At 41.6% G+C, this 21886-nt stretch overlaps 1 protein-coding gene across 5 annotated transcripts in view; it reads right to left on the bottom strand.

Moving 5' to 3' along the window:
• Nucleotides 1-21598, bottom strand: part of NPAS2 (neuronal PAS domain protein 2) — a 180089-nt gene extending 158491 nt beyond the window's left edge. For 4 of the 5 annotated variants that reach the window (XM_050921915.1, XM_050921877.1, XM_050921896.1 and 1 more), the window contains exon 1: nt 20687-21598. In XM_050921915.1, coding sequence (XP_050777872.1) covers nt 20687-20985 — 299 coding nt within the window. In that variant the 5' untranslated portion in view covers nt 20986-21598. Of the gene's footprint in view, nt 1-20000; nt 20087-20686 lie in introns of those variants that run through there. The other variant, XM_050921905.1, reaches the window with a different exon arrangement.
• Nucleotides 21599-21886: the final 288 nt, after the last annotated feature.

Raw genomic sequence — 21886 nt, 5'->3', positions numbered from 1 at the left:
GTCAGAAAAAAGGACAGGTTTATTATTCAGGAATAGTTACATTAACTGATCCTTGCATATGCAAATATCTGCAAACTCACTGTAGTTGACACTTATGCCTCTGTCCTTCAAGCTTTAAAGCACAACATAGTTTACCTACTGATTTTCTGTTTATTATATCTGATTGTTAGCAGTATACTATAAAGTCTGATCCATAAATTATGTCTCGGCGGCTAGAAAAATAATTTCCTAAAAAAAATGGTAAAAGGGGTATAAAGGGCGATATTTTGTAAGCATACTGGATGGGAGAGGGAAAATATACATTAGTAACAAGGAATATGGCACCATTAGATTATTATAAGATATAGACTCCAATCCAGCAGAGTAGTTAAGAATGTGCTTAATTTTAAGCATATATTTAAGTTCCTTCTTCAGCAAAAGGGCCATGAGCATGAGTTCAAAGGTAAGCCTGAACAGCACATGCAAGAGGAGAGAAAACATTCTGTAACAGCAAGATTCCTAAAGATTATTTTTGCCTGTTACAAAGAACAAATTCATAAGAATTAAATGTCTTCTGCACTAGATTTTGTCAGTGTATAATTTATAAATGTGTACATAAAAAGTTTCTTTCATGTCTGTTGATCTGTTTGAAAGAGATGGAATTAGAAGAGCAGAATCTAATTAGAAAGCCTGTTCAATCTTAAGTTTTGTTACTTATGGATGATATTTGAAATCATTTATATTAACTATATATATTTGTAGCCATTTTAAACAACCTGAAATATGAACGACTAATATTTAATCAGATACAATATGTATGGCTTTAAAAAGAAAACAGTATATTATTTATGATCCTCAGTAACATATGACTTCAGCTATCACTCAGAAAAAATCTTGACAAATCTGATTTTACTCCTATACCAAAATGAATGTAATTTAATTTAACAAATCCCTCCTAAACTGTGGGTCTTTTCTGAAAAGTGACTGTAAAAATGACAGAGGGATTCAATACTTTATTTTGTTTCTCATTATTTACTCATTAAATCTACTCAGATTACAGTTTCCAAGCCAAATTTAATCTTTCTACTCTACCTTTTTTTAGCTGTATAGATGTTCAGAAACAACGCTGTCAGAATTGTTTTATAATGGAGAAAGTATTTTTTCATTAATTTTAGTTGTGTGCGTGCCTGCAGTTTGCATCGTGACCCATACCCTCCTTGCATCCCTTATCTATACAGTCTATTGCCACGTGCAGCCTGGTAAATAACAGGTATGCATTTTTCTTTCGCCCCTAAAAGTACGTGGCAATCTACATGGCGTCATGAACAGGATGCACGGAGGTAGGGCCATGCCCGTGGCACACTGCAGATAGCGCAGATAATGAAACTGAACAGTTCCAACATTTGCAGTTTCACCTTCTTACTAGCCAAAATTCGACTAATCCAAAAATAGAATGGATCTGTTCTCTTGGCTCGGGCAAAACTCTAAAAGGCTATACTGTACCATTAACCCTGGCAGATATGGGATGCCTCCTTCGGTGCCACCCGAGCTTTAGGTGTCAGCCAGCCGATTGTTCCCTGCAGCCTCAGTGCACGGAGACTGTGGAAAACCTCGGTGCTTCAGATCCCTCTCAACTTTGGAGAGAATGTAGCCGCACTGTTAGAAAATCTGGAGGCACCGTTTCCAAATTAATTCCCCCACCTCGGGTAATACCTGCTGATCCGGCACATAAATTATTATGCCAAATGATAAAAGACTTAAATTTGATTAAGAAAACCAAAAAATTGCGACCCGATGAATATAAGTCTGAGGATGTTTCCACCGTCCTGTTTAGCATGATATGCAAGGCCCTCGATCTGTGTTCTGTCCTCCATGGAGGCACAATGTTTGCAGCTAAACAGGCAGCCCCAGGCTCTCCTAAAGGTAAAATGTCAAACCAAGAGCAGCAAAATGTAGCCGAACAGCTAGGCTGGAAAAATTGGGAGGACTATGTTAGGACAAAAACGAATAGGGGCCGGATGCTGCCCGGCCCAAATTAAAGATCCCACCGATGAATGCCCATACGCCACCCTGTTAGTTAACGGTGACACCCCCACTTCCTTTTTATTAGACACTGGAGCTCAAGTTAGCGTTATTGAGCCCAATGTTCCCCGCTGTCCTACTGGCTCCTTTATGTTTGTTCAAGGTCTCAATGCAGTACAAGAAAAACCCGTGGTTTGGGTTAAAATTGCCCACGGAAAATACGTAAGAAAAATAAAGGCCTTGTTGGGATCAAAAAATCTGCTAGGTGTCTCAGATATTAAAAAATTTAAACTGCATGATCAAATTCTGCAACCCCTCCCTATAACCGTAGGCGATCATTCCCTCTATACCCCCGAAGTAGTTAACTCCCAGCCATGGAAATTTTCCCCTATTCCCACAAAATCCGAAGGGCTTCCCCTTATTGAAGCTTTGCTCACTCAGCTTCTAGAAGAAAAAAAAATAGAAAGGGTCACTGCATCCACCTTTCTGTCTGCGGGTTGGGGTATTCCCAAGCCCGGCGATCCCTCTAAGTATCGCCTTGTCATTGATCACAGACAAGCTAACAGCCATGTAAAGCCTATCGCATTTTCCAGCTCTGTCACCATTCCCAAAATACAGCGGCAACTAAGCGATGCAAGTAATCAGTGGGCATGTACTCTTGATTTAAAAGATATGTTTTACCAAATCCCACTCCAGGACACACAAGGAATCTTAAACTTTGCTTTTAAGGGGTCCAATATAAATGGAAAGTTTGCCCACAGGGGTTCTGTAATTCTCCTGCACTTGCATCGTCCCATCTCAATATCACATTACAAAAGGTAAAACCCCTACAGGATGTGTACGTGCTAACCTATGTAGATGACATTGTCATTTGTGGGCCCAATCCACAAGCAGTTCAAAGTACCACCCAAATGATAATTGATGCATTAGAAGCAGATGAGTGGCAAATTAACAAAACAAAGAGCCACCTGCAGGCCAGCCAGCAATTCTCATTCTTGGGACTCCATTTCACTCCCACCACTCACACCCAAGCCCTAGCCAGTGTATTAGACCCTTGGACAGAAGCCCCTCCACAAAATAAACGAGAGCTTCAGCAGCTATTAGGTCTCCTTAATTATCACCGCCAATATATCCCGGCACAGCTAATTTTTAACCTAGAAATCCTACAAAGCTCTCTTCTAAACGCTCCCGAGAAGTATGGAATGCATCAGCACAACAAAGTTTAGAGAAACTAGCTGGCTGGTTTGCCTCTAACCCCCACCTCGCCCGTTTTAATTCCCAAGAACCCCTCAACATTAATCTGTTTATTACAAAACACCATGTAGGGTTCACTGTACTGCAACATGGTAATGCTATTTACAATTGGGCCCATCGCCTGTCTGGACCCCAGTACAACTATGGTCTAGTGGGAAAAATGCTACTGGCTGCGTCCAGTGCGTGTCACTGGTCCCAACTCCCTATCCCAGGTACCCTGTCTGGACCACGTGTTCATTTAATCCCGTGGCTTACAAGTACCCCTCCACCCGAGTTTCATGGCACTACTCGCACCTGGCAGCTTCTATGTTTCCAGGTTGAGGTAGCTTGGCAGGCATGGACCCTAACTCCCAGCGATAACATCTTAGCCCCCCCACCTTCACCAACCGTTATGCATTGAAGTAAAATATGATCCCTGGGTTGTGTCTGATGGGGGCATCTCACCATCCCCTAGGGCAGGAGTTCTTTGTTCCACATGTAATCACTTTAATGTGCAGTTACTGCCCCCCTCCTGCTCCGCACAAGAATGCGAGGTGCAGGGCGTTCCTTTAGCTGCCCAACATGTTGCTAATGCCCACTCTGCCAACAAGCAAGTTGTTTTAGGTATCGATTCTCAATTTTGTTTAGACATTTTAATTGAGCAAGCCTCTCCCTCAGCTTTTGTTAAATTGTGGGGCCAAATTTTTGCCCTAATTCGTAAATTCTCTCACCCTTGGTTCGTTACGCACTGTCCCTCCCATCGACCAGACTCTAACCCCCTGCATTCCAGTCTTGATCAAAGAATGAGAGAGGTCTCCCAAGTTCATATGGCAAATCCCGCCGTACAGGCAGACCCGCTGTTGCGCTGGCTCCACGAAGAATGGGGACACTTACCACCCACAAAATTGTACGGCCTGTTATCTAGCTTTTCTAACCAAAAGCCTGATGTTAGCCGCAGTCAGTGCGAGCTCATTGTTCAGTCCTGCTTGCAGTGTGTGCAGGTAAAAACTATGAATCGTCCCCGATATGAGCGCTCTGCATACGCTGCAGAACACTTTGCCCCAGGTAGTACGTGGCAAATTGACTTAATAGGACCCTTGCCAGGTGCTCGTCGTTTTCCAAAAGCCTTAGTTACTGTCGATCTGGGGTCTCGACAAACCTTTTGTGTTCCTCTTAATAAAACCAATGCTGCTTCTGTCGCTGTGGCTCTTAAGCAAACAGCAGCTGCCTGGGGCACTCCCACTGAAGTCCAAGCAGATGGTGGACCACCCTTTACTAGCAAAAGCATTGAACAGCTCATTTTCGGATGGGGGGCTTCCCTTCACATCCATACTAAATATCATCCTCAAAGCAATGGTGTGGTAGAGCGAAAAATCGCAGTCCTTAAAACTATGTTGCGAACAGCAAACCCCAACCCTGATTTTAAAAACTGGAGCTCATTTTTACCCCAGGTACTTATCGCACTCAACAAAAGTTACTCTCGCTGGCCTCACATTTCACCTACACCTAAGCCGCCTTGGTCCCCCATGTTTAACACCGGCCAACTGGTTTGGCTTACAGAACCCCAAGCCTCTGGCCATCGAAAACCTATAAAAACCACCATTCTCCGGGCCGGCAAGTACCCTAACACCTACTTAGTGGCTACAAGTACCCCCGGTAACAAGCTAGTTCATCATAACTGGCTCAGCAAATGTAGTTCTTAATAAACAAACTAATGCCCCTGAGCAGGGCTCCTATTATTCTGTTTTACACGTTATACTGCCCTTCCTCACAACATTTTTGTGCACGGAACCCTTAGGAGAAGGTGGACTACAAACATGGTTCGCCGCCTACTGGGTGCAGGAGGTCAGCGGAAACCAGTCCCTGTCAGCGCTGAATCCAGAAGATTGTCTTGTTTGCTCTACTCAATTCTCACCTAAATATCCATTACCCTTTCAATTTGTACCAATAGTTTATAATTTTTCTTCATTTAATTTGTCTAATGTAAATTGTTCTTCCCCCTATGTGCAGTGGGCTGCTTCTAATGTTTGGAATAATTGTTCTTCACAATTTAATTCTTATGTGTTTCCAGTTCTTAATGCTTCAGGTCGAAGTGATCATAGCTTTCCTTTAATTGAAAGTATTAGAGTTCCAGCATCTCATTGTTGGGTTTTTGTTGGTAATAGTTTAACCCCAGCCCCTACTTGGGTGGGTACTTATTCTAATTGTTCTATGTGGAGTTTCTCTTATGCTAATACCTCCCTAACTAAACCCACTCTTACTTATACTTACCCCCCTCCCCTTAACTGTTCTTATCGTCTTAATTATAACATTCTTTTTGGAACCTTCTATACCTCCATAACACATACGTATCTGTTCCATGCCCAGCATATGCATCATGCTGAGGCTGCATGTATCAATCGTGCATCCAGCTTTTCCTCCGTGAACAATAATAGGTGGAGCCATACCACAATTTCTTCCTTAAGACCCGGTCATTTTTGGATTTGCGGTAATGTCGCATTTGCTGTGCTTCCTCCCAAGCCCCGGGGTATATGCACCATTGGCACCCTGTATCTACAGAGGGGAGGTATTTATACCTTGCCATCTAGCCACTGACACCATCATAGTACCCGCTCGTTTTGGACTCGTTTGCAAACAGCAGCTTCCTCCCTCGCCTCCTCTGTTGTTAGTTTTAACCCTGTCGGTTATATGATGTTACGTGATCAAGTGCTGTTTCAATCCCTTGCTATTGAAATGCTTGCTAATACTATGGCCAAAGGCCTCTCCTTAGTTAATCAGCAGTTAAATTCCCTTGTTCAGTATAGTATTCAAAATAGATTAATGATTCAATATTTGTTACAATCTCCCTCATTTTGTACTAAATTTGCTGAAGTATATCCCGATTTTGCTGATAAATGTTGCGTTTCTTTGCCTTCTATTTCTCCTAATTTTTCCTCAATTGTTAAAGACCTGCAAACGTTGAGCTCTACTGTCAAAGAGTCACGAGAGTCCTTCCACTTTTGGTCATGGCTCGATTGGTTTGGCCTTGCGCCCTACAAATCCTATTTCCAATCCCTGTTTGTGTCCCTTCTGGTTGGGCTCGCTCTTCTCTGTCTCGGATGTGCCTTCATTAAAGCCTGCATTCACAAGTTTGTTGCCTCGGCCTACATCGCTTCCACCCCCGAAGCGCATCCCCTCATAGGTGGGAATGCGGAGTTGGACTCGGAAGTTTAGGTTTTCGGCCAAACGATTTCGGCCAGGGCACGGGGGCATGTTAAGATAAGTTCCTGTCTGCATCCTAAAAACTTGCCCATACTGGTATTGCCCTGGCCTCTCCTTTTGTCATTCAGTGTTAAACGCATTCTAAACTATATGCATTTCCTCACCTTTTGGGGGCGAAGCCAGACTTTTAGGCACCTGCTCCCCTACTTGTACCAATCAGAAACGAACACACACAGTTTTTGGGCCTCGTCCCCTATCACGCTTCTATGATGTCATAGTGGGTATTTTAGGCTGGTCTGCCATGTGCAGGCAGAAGAGGAGAAAGAAAAACAAATCCTGTGTACCTTGTGCACACCCGTAACCGAGCCTGATCACCTCGAAGCCTCTCTCAGCTCACGTGTTTTAAGCAGAGTTTCTATGTTTGCCGGTCGTTATGAGTTGCTTTGTATTCATAAGTATTGGTTATTACTAAATGCTGCATCTGTGTTTATAAATATTGTTTACTGCATCTTTGTTTATAAATATTGTTTGATAATAAATACTTTAGCCATTGTATGTTTTAAGTTCCATTAACCCTATTAGCTAATCATACGCTGCTCCCCTACCCCTTGTAACTATCCCCAATAAAACTTTAAATTAATTAATTTTAGTTGTGTGCGTGCCTGCAGTTTGCATCGTGACCCATACCCTCCTTGCATCCCTTACCTATACAGTCTATTGCCACGTGCAGCCTGGTAAATAACAGGTCTGCATTTTTCTTTCGCCCTTAAAAGTACGTGGCAATCTACAGGTGTGGGTGAGATTTATCAGTACGTTCAAATGTGCATGGACTTCAGAACTTGCGCATATGCCTGTTTGTTTATTATGTGTATCTTCTAGACTAATACATAGTCTTACTTCAACAGGCAGCTTTACATATACACACAGACTAATGTATAATCTTAATACATGTACCTCATGCAGTGTATTGTATTTTCCTAATAAAACAAGTTATTTTTTATATATTTGAATGATACAAAAGTAGGCTGAAAACTGGAATAAAACAAGTAATACTTAAAATCTGATTGGTTTTTTTCCAGTAAAAATCAGTTTAAACTGAAAACAAAGGGCTTATAACTTTGCCAAACTTTAAGCATTCAGGTTGAAACTTTCCATAGTGGGTATCTGCCTTGGGCTGAATTTTTTGGAAAATTTCAGTCAAAAGTGTTCAGCCATTTCCAAGAATAAGGCTATTGAAAAATAAATGGTCTATTTAAAAAAATTCTGGTGCCATTTTCTTTGAAAAGATCCAATGCTCCCATTCTTTGGAGCAGGAATTTGAAATTTGGCAGTATGTGGTCTTTATGTCAGAGATATGTCCTTGTTGTCCCTGTAAAAATCCATCCATATCCATGTTATAAAGCCTTTGGAAAAAAATCATAGTTCACCAGTGCTCAGTAGAGACTGAAATTGGATGAGGAGATAGGGAAGGCTGGGACTGAGAACCAGTGGAGTAGATGATGGGAGCTGAGGAGAGGCGGAGACAAATTTGATGAGAAACCAGAGTGCACAGGGAGAACTAGGACTGGCTGGACAAAGACACTGGGACAAGGACATGGGTGGGGCAGGATGGCACTGAGATTAGAAATTGGTCTAATAAAAGATATTACCTCACCCATCTTGTCTCTCTATTTTATCAACAGCAGAAAAAAAAATAAAAAATTGCTGCCTCTTTTGTCTGCTTCTCTAATCCTTTTATTCAGGGAAAAAAGGCAGCCTTCACAGTTTAGTCTACAAAACTTAAATTGATTTAGGTACCAAAATGATCTTTTCACCTCTTCCTTGGACCTGAAATGTGTTTGCCTCTAGTGAATAAAGATTAATATTTTGCATCATGCAGCGAGAGAGAGAGAGGTATTGAAGGCCTCTGAGGAACTGGCTTAAAAAATAGTTCTGAGAGATGACCAAATAAGTAGAAAATAAGTAAGCGAGTTCCAATGCCTGGTATGTTGAATAATTTTAATTGTTGGTTTCATTCTCATGCTCAGATCAGCAGTAGGGTTTATAGAAAAGAATATGTTACTCCAAAGCTTATATTGTACACCTTACAGAGGAGAGCTTATTTTAAGCCACACATTTTTTCTGTACTTTTATCCAGTTAGTAACCATTCTGGAGGTTTCTCCCCAGTCTCGTTGCCAAGCCATTCTGTAGGTTTATTCACTGATGACAAAATCTTTCTTATTCTGTCAATCTTTTGCTTTTTGATCTGACATTTCTTGGATGACAGTGTCACAGTTGTCTTAGAGACCTCAAAACCAAACAATAACTAGGGAACTGTGGATTGTTCTAGAGTAATTATGGTCAGGACTAGTAGCGTTGCCTATTATTAAGGTTGCCAACACTCCCCATTATACACTCCCCTGTTTTCAGTTGCTTATAACTTCACCAATTTTTAACCATTTGGGCTTAAATTTTACATGTCAGATGTGTTCTTCAGGCTTATTTTTGTTCTTTAACTCTAGTGAAAATGGTTCAGACATTTCCGAAAATGTGGCTAGGGCAGAATACATTGTCTATTGAAAGAAAAAAAGCTGTTGGGCCCCCATGCTTTGGAGCAGGGATTTGAAATTTGGTAGAGGGGTGACTTTTGTCTCAGGAATGTGCCTTTTGCTGTCCTTGTGAAAGTCAGCCTTTGAAATGCTCTGTAGAGACTTCGTAGATTTTAGCAGCTATCATCCTGAAGATTCCTTTTGCACTGAGCATGCTCCATTCCAGGGCTCAGTAGGACTTCCCCTGCTGGGCTGATACAGGCCATGCAGGGTCCGAGCACATGAACTGAGAACGGAGAGACTGTCTCGTCTGTGCTCTTATGATCTCCCTGCTGGGCACAGTCGGAATGGAGGATGAAGCTTCATGATTCAAATAGACAAGAGCTGCTGGACCTGCAGGGAGGGCAGGAGAAGTAAACTAGGACAAGAAGCTTGGAGGGGGAGTTGGGAGTGACAAAAACTGGGACTGGAGACTAGAGATGAGAGAAACTGGGACTGGGAGTTGTGGTGGAGAAAAGATTGGGACTTGGAGCTGGGGTGGAGGAGTTGGCACTGCCTGAACAAGGAAACTGAGACTGAGAACCAGGGGGGTGAGGGGAAGGAGATGAGGGAAGACTGATCTGACAAGGAGCTGGGGTGTGTCGGGAGAACTATGATCAGACAAAGAGACTAAGACGAGCTGGTGGCAGCGGAGGGGGGCACTGACATTGCAAAAGGAGCCTGGGGTGGGAGTGGGACTAGGAGTCAGTGGGGATGGGGAATGTGGGCAGGAGGATGACTGGAGGCTGTGAGGGAGTGAGAGAGATCAGGTGAGGATCTGGGAATGGGGGAACTGGAAGTGACTGGGCAAGGAGACTGGGATAAGGAGCCTTGAGGAGTGGGGATGGATCTGGGAATGGCTGGGCAAGGAGATTCGGAGCTGAAGAGAGAGACTGGGATAGGGAGTCTGAAGCGGTGAGACTAGGACTGGGATGAGAAGCCCAAGAAATTGAGATTGGAACTGGTAATTAAGGAGAATAGAACTGGAGTGGGGAGCCAGGGGTCTGGAAGAGACTGGACGGAGGTGGGAGCAGAGGAGGGGATGCTGCAGAAGGGGTCACACTTAGGGGGGAATAAGCAGAAGAGTCTGTGCCCACTAGAGCACACTCCCCTCCCGAGTCTGCAATGGAACCCAGGAGTTATGAGTCTCACTATTCCTCCACTGTCAGGAAATCCCTGTGAAACCCACTAGCAAAGTGTCCTATCTCCATCTAGTACTGGTCCACGCAGCAGATGAAAAAAACCTATTACTGCTCTCAGTTACTTCATTAGCAGTGAAATGGCAGAGGTCTGTGTAGTGGATCTAAAGTTTCCAGTGATGCTAATGAACCATGTGGGTGTCAATATGATGCCACATGACAGAATTTCTGACTTCAGTTTACTTTCTTAGAAACCTAGGAAATTACCCACAAAAAACTACATTAAGAGAACATTAAAGTTGCAATGTCAAGCACTCAAAAATTAGGAAATGCCAGACCCCTAATTCAGCCCGCTTGCGCATATGTATTATGATACAGTCTTTAATTACATGATCCCATACTATTTTCTCCCCTGCCCACACTTCCCATCCAACGACTCCCAATCCAATCTCCCTTCTTCTCTCTTACCAACAGAAGTTTGTCCAATAAAAGATATTACCTCACCCACCTTCTCTCTCTAATATCCAGGGACCAATACAGCTACAACACTGCATATTGACAAAATAGTTTATATATTTTACAAAAATCCTCCACAACAAACGTAATACAAGGTAATTCTCCAAAGACTTAGCACACAGAATCAACATTTATCAGGCTAACAACAAATTGATAAATTAAGACACAAATCACATCAGATATAATGTATGAGGAACTGGGAACAAAATCTTCTTTTAGAGCTCGCGGAAGAGAAAATATTAAAAAGTTATAAAGCTGAAGAAACAAAATAAATGACTTATAATTATAAATCTGCTCATGTCATCCTTGTCATATATGGAGAAATTAAAGGAGAAGACGCATAATAAAGCAAACGGATAGCCAAAAGTTCAGGGTAGCTAATATCCTCAGGGCCATATCCAGATAAAGGGTAACTTCCAATTTGCTGGCTCAGAGAAGCACTTGGGCACCTCTGTACTATACTGACTTTCAGAGGGTACTTCTCACTTATTAGCAGCCATGTAGTGCTTAATGTCACTGCTTAGGACCACTCCCTTCCCATCTACCCATCCTCACTGAAATATACTTCCTAGCCTTGATTCAGGATAGCACCATGTACTTTAGCCAATCCCTGTTCAGGAGAGCACTTGATCAACCTCAAGCACATGTACTTAACTTTAAGCATGTACTTAAGTTTTTTTCTGAATAGGGTTACATTCCTGAATTAGGGCCATGATGTTGGGCATGCATAGAGCCTGCTCAGGGCATTCCACAATGTTCTCATCTAGGGGAACTAAGCTAAGGAAGTATGTACCCCAAAGACAAAGATTTCTCCCAGGATAACAGCTTTGAATTGGTCAGCCTGGAAGGTGGAAAAAAAGATCCATTGGATCTGAGATGATTCCTATCTTCCCCATGCCAAACAATTTTTTTACAAAAATAGAAAAAAAATAGTAACAGACAAAGGTGGGAGAGAACTAAAAAGGAGAGGAGACAGATCTCATAATCCAGTTACTGAGAAATGAGAGGCTCCGTCTCTCATCTTTCCTTTAAGATAACCTGTAGGGCACCTGGAATCAGTCCCTGTTGCTTAGAGAGTCCATGGATGGAGAGAGATAGGAGGTAACAGAATACAGGAGGGAAGGAGTTTTATTTACATGATCATCCTCCCCACAAATCCACAGAATGCAAGAGTGTTTTTAGATCCACCACAACAGGCTGATCTTTTCTCCTACATACATTGGTCATCGAGGAGCCAGCTAAAATCATCTACGGCCTCTGTGACTCAAGAAGCCAACGATGCTTTTGTTGGATAGGCCCCTCATGATTGCCTTTGTGAGATGCCATTTTAGCTGGGATTAATAGGGTGAAGAAAAAATGTTGTACACTGTTAACTGATTTTTGCAAATACACAAACTACAACAATGTTGGGGTATAGCATTAGTGAATCAGTATTTCAGTCAAATTTATCTTTTGTGCAATTCCACTGAATAAAGAAATGCAGCTGCTAGTATGGGTGTGGATATTATTTGAATAATTTTCAAAAATTCAAAAGAAAACCTGTATAATCTTGCTTTGGCAGATTCAACGAACAGGTTGAATTCTTACTTTGCTCTGAGGTCTTCAGATGAAAATCGCTATATATAGCAAGCACTTTATATTGTTGTTCATTACTTTTAACTCCGATAACACCTACCTAAGAAGCTGGGGACAGAAATGTTCAAAAGCCCAAACCTGTAGCCCTTTGTCAAGCAGAACATCCTTTGATGCCAGTGGAAGCTTTGCCTTAATAAGGACTGCAGGATCAGGCCCCAAATGAAATTCTGCTTCCGAAGGGTTGAATACTGGCAAGTTTGAATACCTGCCAGGTACTTGGTTGTTGAAAAGGTTGCACTGTATATCTTTAAGGAAAATGTGGCTATTAGGGACCTCATTCTCGGCAGTTTTTTTTCATTTCAATAATTGTAGTTGTTAAAATCAACTAAGATATGCCAATTTACAGCAGCTGAGAACCTAGCCCTTGTGCTTGAGAGAAACAGGAAAGATTAAATTGATTATTATCACTCGGAGACCAATCAGATGGAGGGCTGAGTATTATGGATCTTATTCAGGCAAAATTTCCTCTCACTTCAATGGAAATCAAAAGAATTCAGTAGCAATATACAGTGTAATGGAGACTTTCTAGTCTTTATCGTAAAAACAACACAATTGTTAAAACAATAACTTGTATGACTAATCTTTGTGCTCTGCATTACTCTTCCTGAAATTGTTGGAAATACGCCAGCATGTTTCAATTAGAAAAGAACTATTGTTTGATCGGGATAGTTAGTTGGACATACTACTGTACATTGCAGAAACACTGAGAAAATACCATATGTAAATAAGAAAATGGCTTTTTTCTCTTTTTTAAAAAAGGCTTATTAGGGTACCTGAAAATGTAGCACAAGATCACTAAAATATGAGAAATGGAAAAAAAAATTTGTAACTGAAGATGGAACAATATAGATGTGGGTCTGAGGAACAGGATGGAGTTAATGAAAAGGTAAAGAATGCCCTTGGGCCATAAAGAAATAATAAAGCAACTTTTTCTGTTATCATAAATTAAAGAAACTTTCACTAGAAGTATAAATACCTTATGGATTTGTCTAATGTAAACCCTCTAATTTAAAACCTTTTTCTGTTTTGGATGAGAAAACCAGAAATAGACAAAATGCCAGAAGTAGAATCTGCAGACTTATTCCATAAGGCCTAGTGAAGAAGATACATCTAGTTAGAACATATATATATATATATATATATATATATATATATATATATATATATATATATATATCCTGCCCCCAAATTGATAACTTTGCAAAAACAAAGGTTATGAATAATGAGATGCAATATCCATCAACTCCTGCAACTGGAAAATTAATTCCAATTCTTCTGTACAATACAAGAGATAATGTTCAATATCACATATCAGTGAGAGTATTCCCACTTCAGTCAATGGATCTACTGTGCGAGCAAGCCTTGAATGTCAATCCACTTGTTGTATTTGACTGAAGTCAGATAACCCAGCAATGCTAAGTTTCACAGCATTTGATTCAGAGGCTCCACAGGACGGGTTGATTCAGACAGCCAAAGTGAGAGCTTAATTCTGAAAAGAAGCCCTCAATGTAAAAAGTTGCTTGGCGTCTCAAAGTGTGAATTAAGAGAAAATATGGTGGACAGTTCACCAACTGCAAAATATCAAAATTAAATCAAACCCAATATGACTGTGTCAAAAACTCCTTATGCAAAAAATTATTTTGGTGTGATGTGTAAGTTTAAATTTTCTTCCCAGTGATTCCACTTACCCAGCGAGGTCAAGTTTTTTAAAGGAAGGAACATAAAAATATGAAGTTTGAATAATGAAGTACGTGCTTTCTTAAAACAGAATAAATCATAGTGACAGACCTGTAAGAGTGACTACCAAATTAGAACCTAAATTTGTTAAAAATGTATTTTCTAGCTCCAGGCTTTATTTTGTATATTTTATTTTTAACTTGATTGAATGTTGATTACAGAGCACCCAAGAACCTGTACCGTTGGTCTGCTCAATAGACGGAACAATCTGACAGCTCTCTGAAAAAGAGATGTCTATTTGTTCAATAGAATCAGTGTCCAAAACACTGTTTCGCTGTCACCACTGGGAAGTGTGGTTAATATTGCTTATTAAATAACACAAAACAGCTTGAACAAGAAATACAAAACTCAGGAGTGCTTTCAGATACAGTACACCCTTGGAATAATGCCCTTCATTACCATACTGTAAAAAAAAAGGGGGGGGGGAAGGGATGTTGCATATTCATGGACAATTTTTATGCAGGGTTGAGCCCAAGGGCAAAACTAAGGAGTGGGCCCCCACTCTGCCTCCCACCACCTGGGGCTGACAGCTGGAAGCCAAGAGTCCCGCTTCTGAGGGAGGCTGACAGCCAGGAGCTCCTCCGCTAGGGGCTGAAGTCGCAGAGGTCACCAAAACTCTCCCTCCCTGACCAACTTGTAGCCTTAATTATTAATTAATTAATTAAGCTAACACCTCTATCCAAGGCGACTTCATTAACTTACTCCAGCAGTTTATGATTCGTTGTGATTGTCCTTTTGCTATAATGAACCCCTGGTTATAAAGAACAAAAGGCCTGGATCTTGACAGGTTCGTTATATCGAGGGTGGACTGTATTTTCTTTTTCCCTCAAATGCTTATTCAACAACACTCTAACATGAAAAAGTATGAGAGTCTGCTGTTTTATTTTATAATATCAGGATGCACAAAAATCAATTATTTTAAAATATTGGCTTTTTTCAAACAGATATTTTTATTTAAATTAAGTATAGGTCTTTTTTTAATTAAACCTATTTAAAATTAAATTTGAAATTGACAATTTATGTTAAGGTCTAAACCAGGGGTTGGCAATCTTTCAGAAGTGCTGTGCCAAGTCTTCATTCATTCATTCTAATTTAAGGTTTTGCGTGCCAGTCATACATTTTAATGTTTTTAGAAAGTCTCTTTCTAGAAGTCTATAATATATAACTAAACTATTGTTGTATGTAAAGTAAATAAGGTTTTAAAAATGTTTAAGAAGCTTCATTTAAAATTAAATTAAAATGCAGAGCCCCCCAGACTGGTGGCCAGGACCTGGGCAGTGTGAGTGCCACTGAAAATCAGCTTGCATGCCGCCTTTGGCACGCGTGTCATAGGTTGCCTACCCTTGGTCTAAACTATTAAAATAATGAAATTAAATACAACAAATATTGAGCAGTACCTCTGCCAAGTTTTAAATAGAATCAAACCACTCAACTGGTTGACATTCTAAACTAGCTTTTAACAGTGATAGCCTTTTCTGCAGGAATAGGTAGAATATTTTTTTCATTTCAGTTTATTCAGCTAGTTCAGTTTTATGATTAGGTCATTTAAAGTTAAGAAACAAAGTGGGAGTTGAAAAAAGCAGGAAAGATTGTTTTCCTCTTCCAGTCTATGAAGAAAAACTAGGTGTGATAGGATGAGATCTACTGGTTCTAAAATCTTGAAGGACATGGTGACCAGAAGCAATCAGGGCAATTCATTAACTACAGACATTTTCTTTGTGTAATAAATCAGTTTTGAATGTAGAATATGTTTTGATAAACTTTTTTTCTTATGTATCCAGCACATTTAAGTCTGATTTTAAAACATTTAAATTGTGTTTTTGTGCATTTTTTATTTAATTTGAATTTCCATTCACATACAGCTAGACACAAATCACAAGTAAAAAATTAGTCATATTCTGGTAAATAAGAAATGCATATTTCACTATTTTCTAACATACTAAAAATATCTAAAAGTTAAGAATCTGAATAAATGTTAGTCAAGCTATATAATTGCTTCATTAAATGTTTATAGCCATAGATATCCTCCTGGTTAGCAAAAAAATGCACCAAATTTAGAGTACAGGATATAGTTAGTTACAATGGAACATGTTTTACTTAACCAGTGAGAATCAACCTTTCTTTAGGAAAATAAACAGCATAAATACAACACATGATTAAATTTGATCACTTAAATCAAGGTTTCCTGATTGTTGATTTAAATGATGATTAAAATTGGTGATTTATATATTTTTGATTTAAATAAATCCACCCAGTATAATAGAGTCGTGTGTGTGTATTTGCTAGTTTAAAAAACTGCCAACTTTGGTGTCTGTACCAGAAAACAGAGTAGTGTTAGCAACTGATTAAAAATAGTGAAAGACTGTTTATTTAAAAAATCAGGATGAATTCATCTAAAAGCTAGCAAATATTATCAGAATGACTTTTAATTTTAAAAAATTACTATTTTGTCATCCAGAAGCTGGCAACAATATAAAGTCTTTAGATAAAAAAGGTAAATTTTGTTCATTATGATAAAAATAGTCTAGCATTTAAAAATATACTTGGTCCCTGCACAGGCTACAGTACATGGGCCTTGCCTAAACAGATTGCTGCTGAAGTTGTGCATAACCTGGAGCCACACTGGCTCACATGTTTTGGGACTTACCTAATAACAAGAACATCTTAAAAATTATTTCCCAGAACTACATTTGGCATATATCCCTTTATCTCAGAAACTCTCCAATTCAAGGAAAGCTTGGTTCTCTAGAACAGAGCTTGTAGCCCAATGACTCATATTGCCTAGATGGAAGAGCAGACTGCTGCCAGGGATAGAAGCTTGGCACAGCATCTTGGCTGACCTGGCAGCTAAAAAGCAGGTAACATTTCAAAGAGGGACCTCACACAAATTTGAAAAGATTTGGTATGACTTTTTAGAAATCTTTGATTAATTCCTAGTGGATAGAAACGAAGCTGTCACTCTCTGTTCCCATCCTGCTCCCTTCCTTCCTTTCCTTTCCCCCAGTGAAGTCAACTGGGCTCCATGCAGGCCTAGCAGTCCACAGTGAATCACAGAGCAGGACCAGAGCCTTATACTATGAATAAATATTGTGACGTACCAGATAATAACATGATATCGATAAGACTAATACCTCTGTATTTTGTTTAAACTGGACAATAAGCCATTTATTTTTTAAAAAATTGAGCAGTCTCATAACAAATCTGTTAAAAGGGTACTGTCATCTTGAATTGACTTCCACAGAACTACTTGTGTGAGAGAACTTATTCACAAAAATAAGTATTTGAAGGCTCTAACCCTAATTTTATAATAAACATTTTTTTATAAAACCTAGGGCCAACAGGAAAACAAAATCAAACCAACAGAAACTGCCATGTTTACACAAATAAATACTCCTCTGCAGAATCTGAAACACAAACACTACAGCACTAGGAACCTGAAAGTGAAACTAACTATAAACAAAAGTAAAACCAAATTCATTTAAATTCTACATTGTCCAGGATGAGATGAGAGAAATACAGAAAGTAAACATAGAAAATACATAGTGAAATATATTGGATTTTAAAAATTCTTTCACTTTTAATAATTATAGTAATAATATGGATAATTGGTATGTAGGTTGAAAATTATATGTTTAAACAAATATGTATTTAACTGACAGTAGCTCTTCAAATCTTTACGCTCATTATATAAAAACCCAACATGAAAAGAATATTAAGGTTGCGAAGTCAAGCGCTCAAAAGTTAGGAAATACCACAATTAAGGCTACCCATGTAATCTTAATTTGCCCCCTTGTGATATAGCCTTTAAGTACATCACCATATACAATTTTTCCATAGAATTTTGCAAGTTTAATATTCTTTTAATGTACTTTTATGCAATTTCCTATGATTTTTAAAAGCTTTAAAATTGAAAAAACAAAAATTCCATCATGAAGCATGTTGAGCCCCACATGGGTCATCAGCAGGGTTGGGTTCTTTAGATCCACAGGAAAGTCCTCTATCACGTGAGTTAACAGAGTAACTGGTAGCAGTAGAAGGTTATCATCTTCTATATGGACCTGCCAGTAGAAGAGGATGGAGACACACACTTTGCCAGTAGCTTTCACAACAAATTGCTATCAAAGGAATGTTATGACACCAAAATACTAGGTTCAATTCCAGGTTCTGGAGGGGAATGTGCTCTAGTCATTATAGATCCTTCCGTACAGTCCTCCCCGTCTCTTTGCCTGCTGCTATCCACTTGGATTCCTTCCCCTCCCCCAGCTCCCAACCTTGCCCCTGTTCTGCTACTCCCAACCCATTTTTCATTCCTGTCTTTCCCCATTCCCAATTCTTGCCCTTCTCCACCTCTTGTTCCCATCCCCCCATCTTCTGACCCCCTCAGCTCCCGCCCTTTCCCTCACTTCTGCTCCTAACCCCTGCATGCCCAAATCCTCCCTCCCTGCATCTCTTTCCCCTCTCCCCACTACTTATCACTCCTCTTCATTTGAGCATTGCTGTTTCCTCCATCTCTTCCACAGTGCCTCCTCTCAGTTCTGGTGCTCAGCACCACTGCAGCCTCTGAAAATGAGGAGGAGCAACCACAGGGAAGCTGCCTGCTCAGCCCTTGCAGCCTTAGGTTGGAGGATGCTCAATCGCTCTGTGGAGATGGCACACACAGAGTGGAGCTGTGAGGAGATGGTGCATGCTCAGCACAGAGTCTTCAGAAAATTTAGCAGCTGAACTCTAACAAGTCTCCATGAAGCATGTGCAAACTGAGGCTTTTTAAAAGCTTATAACTTGGTCAAATTTGCATACATTTTCACAGAAGCAACCTACATTTTCACAGGTACATCCCTGCCACTGGGGTGACATCCCTGCCAAATTTATGGAGGCATTAGAGCTTCCCAAAGAAATGGTTGTAAGATTTTTTTTTAACATGGACAAAACAATATATTTTTCCCTACTATCATTCTCAGAAGTGACTGGACTAATTTAGCTCAAAATTAAAAAATAAATAAATCAGCCATAGGCAGACACCAACATGGAAAATTTCAGCCCAAAACATTTACTTTTCACGAAGTTAAGCAGTTGAAAACAGAGTTTTATAATGGGAAGTGTTGGGCAACCTTAGCTATAGAGGTCACTACTTGCACTGCTTATAATTAAGTTACAGAAAAACTTGTTGAAAATTTTACTGAAAAGAAGACGAAATCATGGCTCTGTATCTTAAAATACAAGAACATACAAAGTGTTAGTGTTACGTTCATGACATATATTATTGGCCCCAAACCCTCACACATGCAGGTTACTCGTGGGTACTCACATGAATAACATTACTCCTAAATGCACTCTGGTTGTTTGGGCCTTTCATTAGCCAGCCAATAGGTTTCAGAAACAGACACAGATCAATGAATGAGCTGATTACATCATGAAACTGCAATAACTAATTATTTAATGTAACTAAACAAACATCACTATGGGATACAAATTAGCATTTCATACATGAGTGAAGGAGACAATTTTCCACTTCAAGGTACAGCCACAGTGGACACTTGTTGAATTTGTAAACTTAACGCTCATTTTATGCATGCCCACACTAAAGGGTTTTATAGCCTTTCTGCAGATTTAGTAACATAAAAAGATTAAAGTTCCTCTGCTGGCTATAATATTTATAACAGCTAATTATTTCTAAATCACTGGAGTGAAAGTAAGATATCATCCTGTAAGCAGTTAAGGAATACCAAGTAAAGTTTTTGGATTAACATCCTCACTAATTGCTAAATCACTTCAGTGCCCTGACAGGAAAGAAACACTACACAACTCTTTAGGAAACAAAATCCATGTTGTTAGAAGTCTATTTAGTAACTTTTTTTCTGGTCTGCAAAGCAAAAGAAAACTACAAGAAAACTGACAAATGGTTTAAATTACAAGAAGCTCTTGGCAAATGACAACCTTGTGTCCCAGTCCTCAGGAAAAACTCTCACCGACCTTAATGGGAACTTTGCTTGAATAAGGACTGCAGCATCAATGCCCAGATCCCTCTTCAACTCTGTATGAATACAGTCACATGATAATTTTTGAGGCGAAGGGGCCATCAGCGCTTTCCCAACTCATTTTCCATGTTCAAGCCAAATACTCAAAAATTAAAACGAACACGTGTGTGTGTGTGTGTGTGTGTGTGTGTGTGTGTGTGTGTGTGTTTTCTCAGTGGACAGTAGCTGACAACCCAAGTTCTTGCCGACGCCTCCTACTGTCAGAGGTGATGTCCATTAAAATGCAAACCACTGGCTACACAGTGTCCTGACATGAGTGAGTAACCCAGAACACACCACCTCCATCCCACTAGCCAGGAAGGGCAGCTCGTGTGTGAGGCTCTGCCAAAGGGCCACAGGGGATCAAACCCCGCCCACAGCAGGAAACCCGGGTTGGGCGGCTTGGGGCAGAGCCCCGAGGGCTCGGGCTCGGTTCCCTTTTAGTTCGGCTCCGGCGGGGGTAGCCTGTCATGGCCAGCCAGAGTGGAGCTGTGCGTGTGCCCACGCGCGTCTCCCTGTCCTTGAGGGCGCGGAAAATGCGAGGAGTGTGTGAGGGGCTGACCCAGTCACACACACACGAGGAAGCCAGTTCCCCTGGCTCGCCGTCTGCCCCCTGGCGTGGAGCGGCTGGCTGCGCCTTACCTGGGGTGCTGGGGGAGGCGGGCCGGCTTAGCCCCGCTGCTGCTGCTGTCCGCTGTGGCTACCTGAGCGCGGGAGCCGCGGCCGCTCCGACACCGGCTGCTGCTGGGCTTGATGCCGCCGCTTTTGTGGTGCCTCCCGGTGCCGCTGCGGCGGCAGCGGCTGCTCCACTCTCGCAAGGGGCCAGGCTCGGGAGCCGGCAAACTGGTCCTCGCACACGACAAGCCCGGGTCTCTGGCCGCCGCCGCCTTCCTGCTGGGGCGGCTGCTGCTGCTGCTGCTGCTGCCCCCGCTGTATCTCATGGTGCAAGGGGACGCCACATGCCGGGCTCCTGCTTCCCCGCCGCACCGCACAGAGACACGCTGCAGCGCGGACTCCACCGGGACCGCCAACCAGCCGGCACCCCGGGCTGCTGCGGGGCGAAGAGAAGGAAGTCGGGGGGCAGAGGGGCTGCTGGCTGGGGCCCGTCCTGGTGCATTAAGTTAAATGCACTGAGGGGAGAGGCAGGGAGGCTGCAACCCCGGGACTTCTCCTTAAAGTTGGTGCCCCGGGGGCGAGGAGGGAGCATCCTCCCAGCAAATCCTGCATCGCCCCTCACCCCCGCTCAGCAGAGCTTTTGGGGCGCAGCCCGGCCTGCCACCGGTGATCATCGGGGTGCAGCTCCTGCGGGAGCGCTAGTGCGTGGTTGCCGAATTAGCCGGAGGGGGAAGGCTGCGGCTGCTTTGCTATAATCGGACTCTCTTGCAAGGAAAGTGTAGCTGGGCTTCAAAATTGGTCAGGGCTGAAAAGGGACCCGGTGATCGCTTCCCGTCTCCCCCGCCCCCCCTTTTGAAGAGCGGGTGGTTTTGCTTTTGGGAGGAAAAGGGTGGGGAAGAAAAAGCTGCAGAGAGAAGGAGAGGAGCGCTCCCTCCCCTGCCTCCCTTTGCACAAGTGCAGGAAATGTTCCACTGACCTACATATTTTCCAAACATACGTGACCTTTTTTCTCTCCCCCCCCCCACCTCTTTCTGTGGGAGGAGACAGGCGAGGATCCAAGAAAAGGAGACGCTGGAGCTAGAGAAAGCACAGAAGACGAAAAAACAGGGAGGGTTTCTTCACGATGCCGAAAGCAAATATCAACTTAGCTATATTTATACATATGCACAGTGAACGACAGAGCATAACGCGGCAGTTGATCTTTGCTAATTCTGCAGTGTTCCTGAT

The sequence above is a fragment of the Gopherus flavomarginatus genome, chromosome 1, assembly GCF_025201925.1.
Source record: "Gopherus flavomarginatus isolate rGopFla2 chromosome 1, rGopFla2.mat.asm, whole genome shotgun sequence".
Taxonomy (NCBI): Eukaryota; Metazoa; Chordata; order Testudines; family Testudinidae; genus Gopherus; species Gopherus flavomarginatus.
This window is presented reverse-complemented; position numbering and strand designations above follow the sequence as displayed.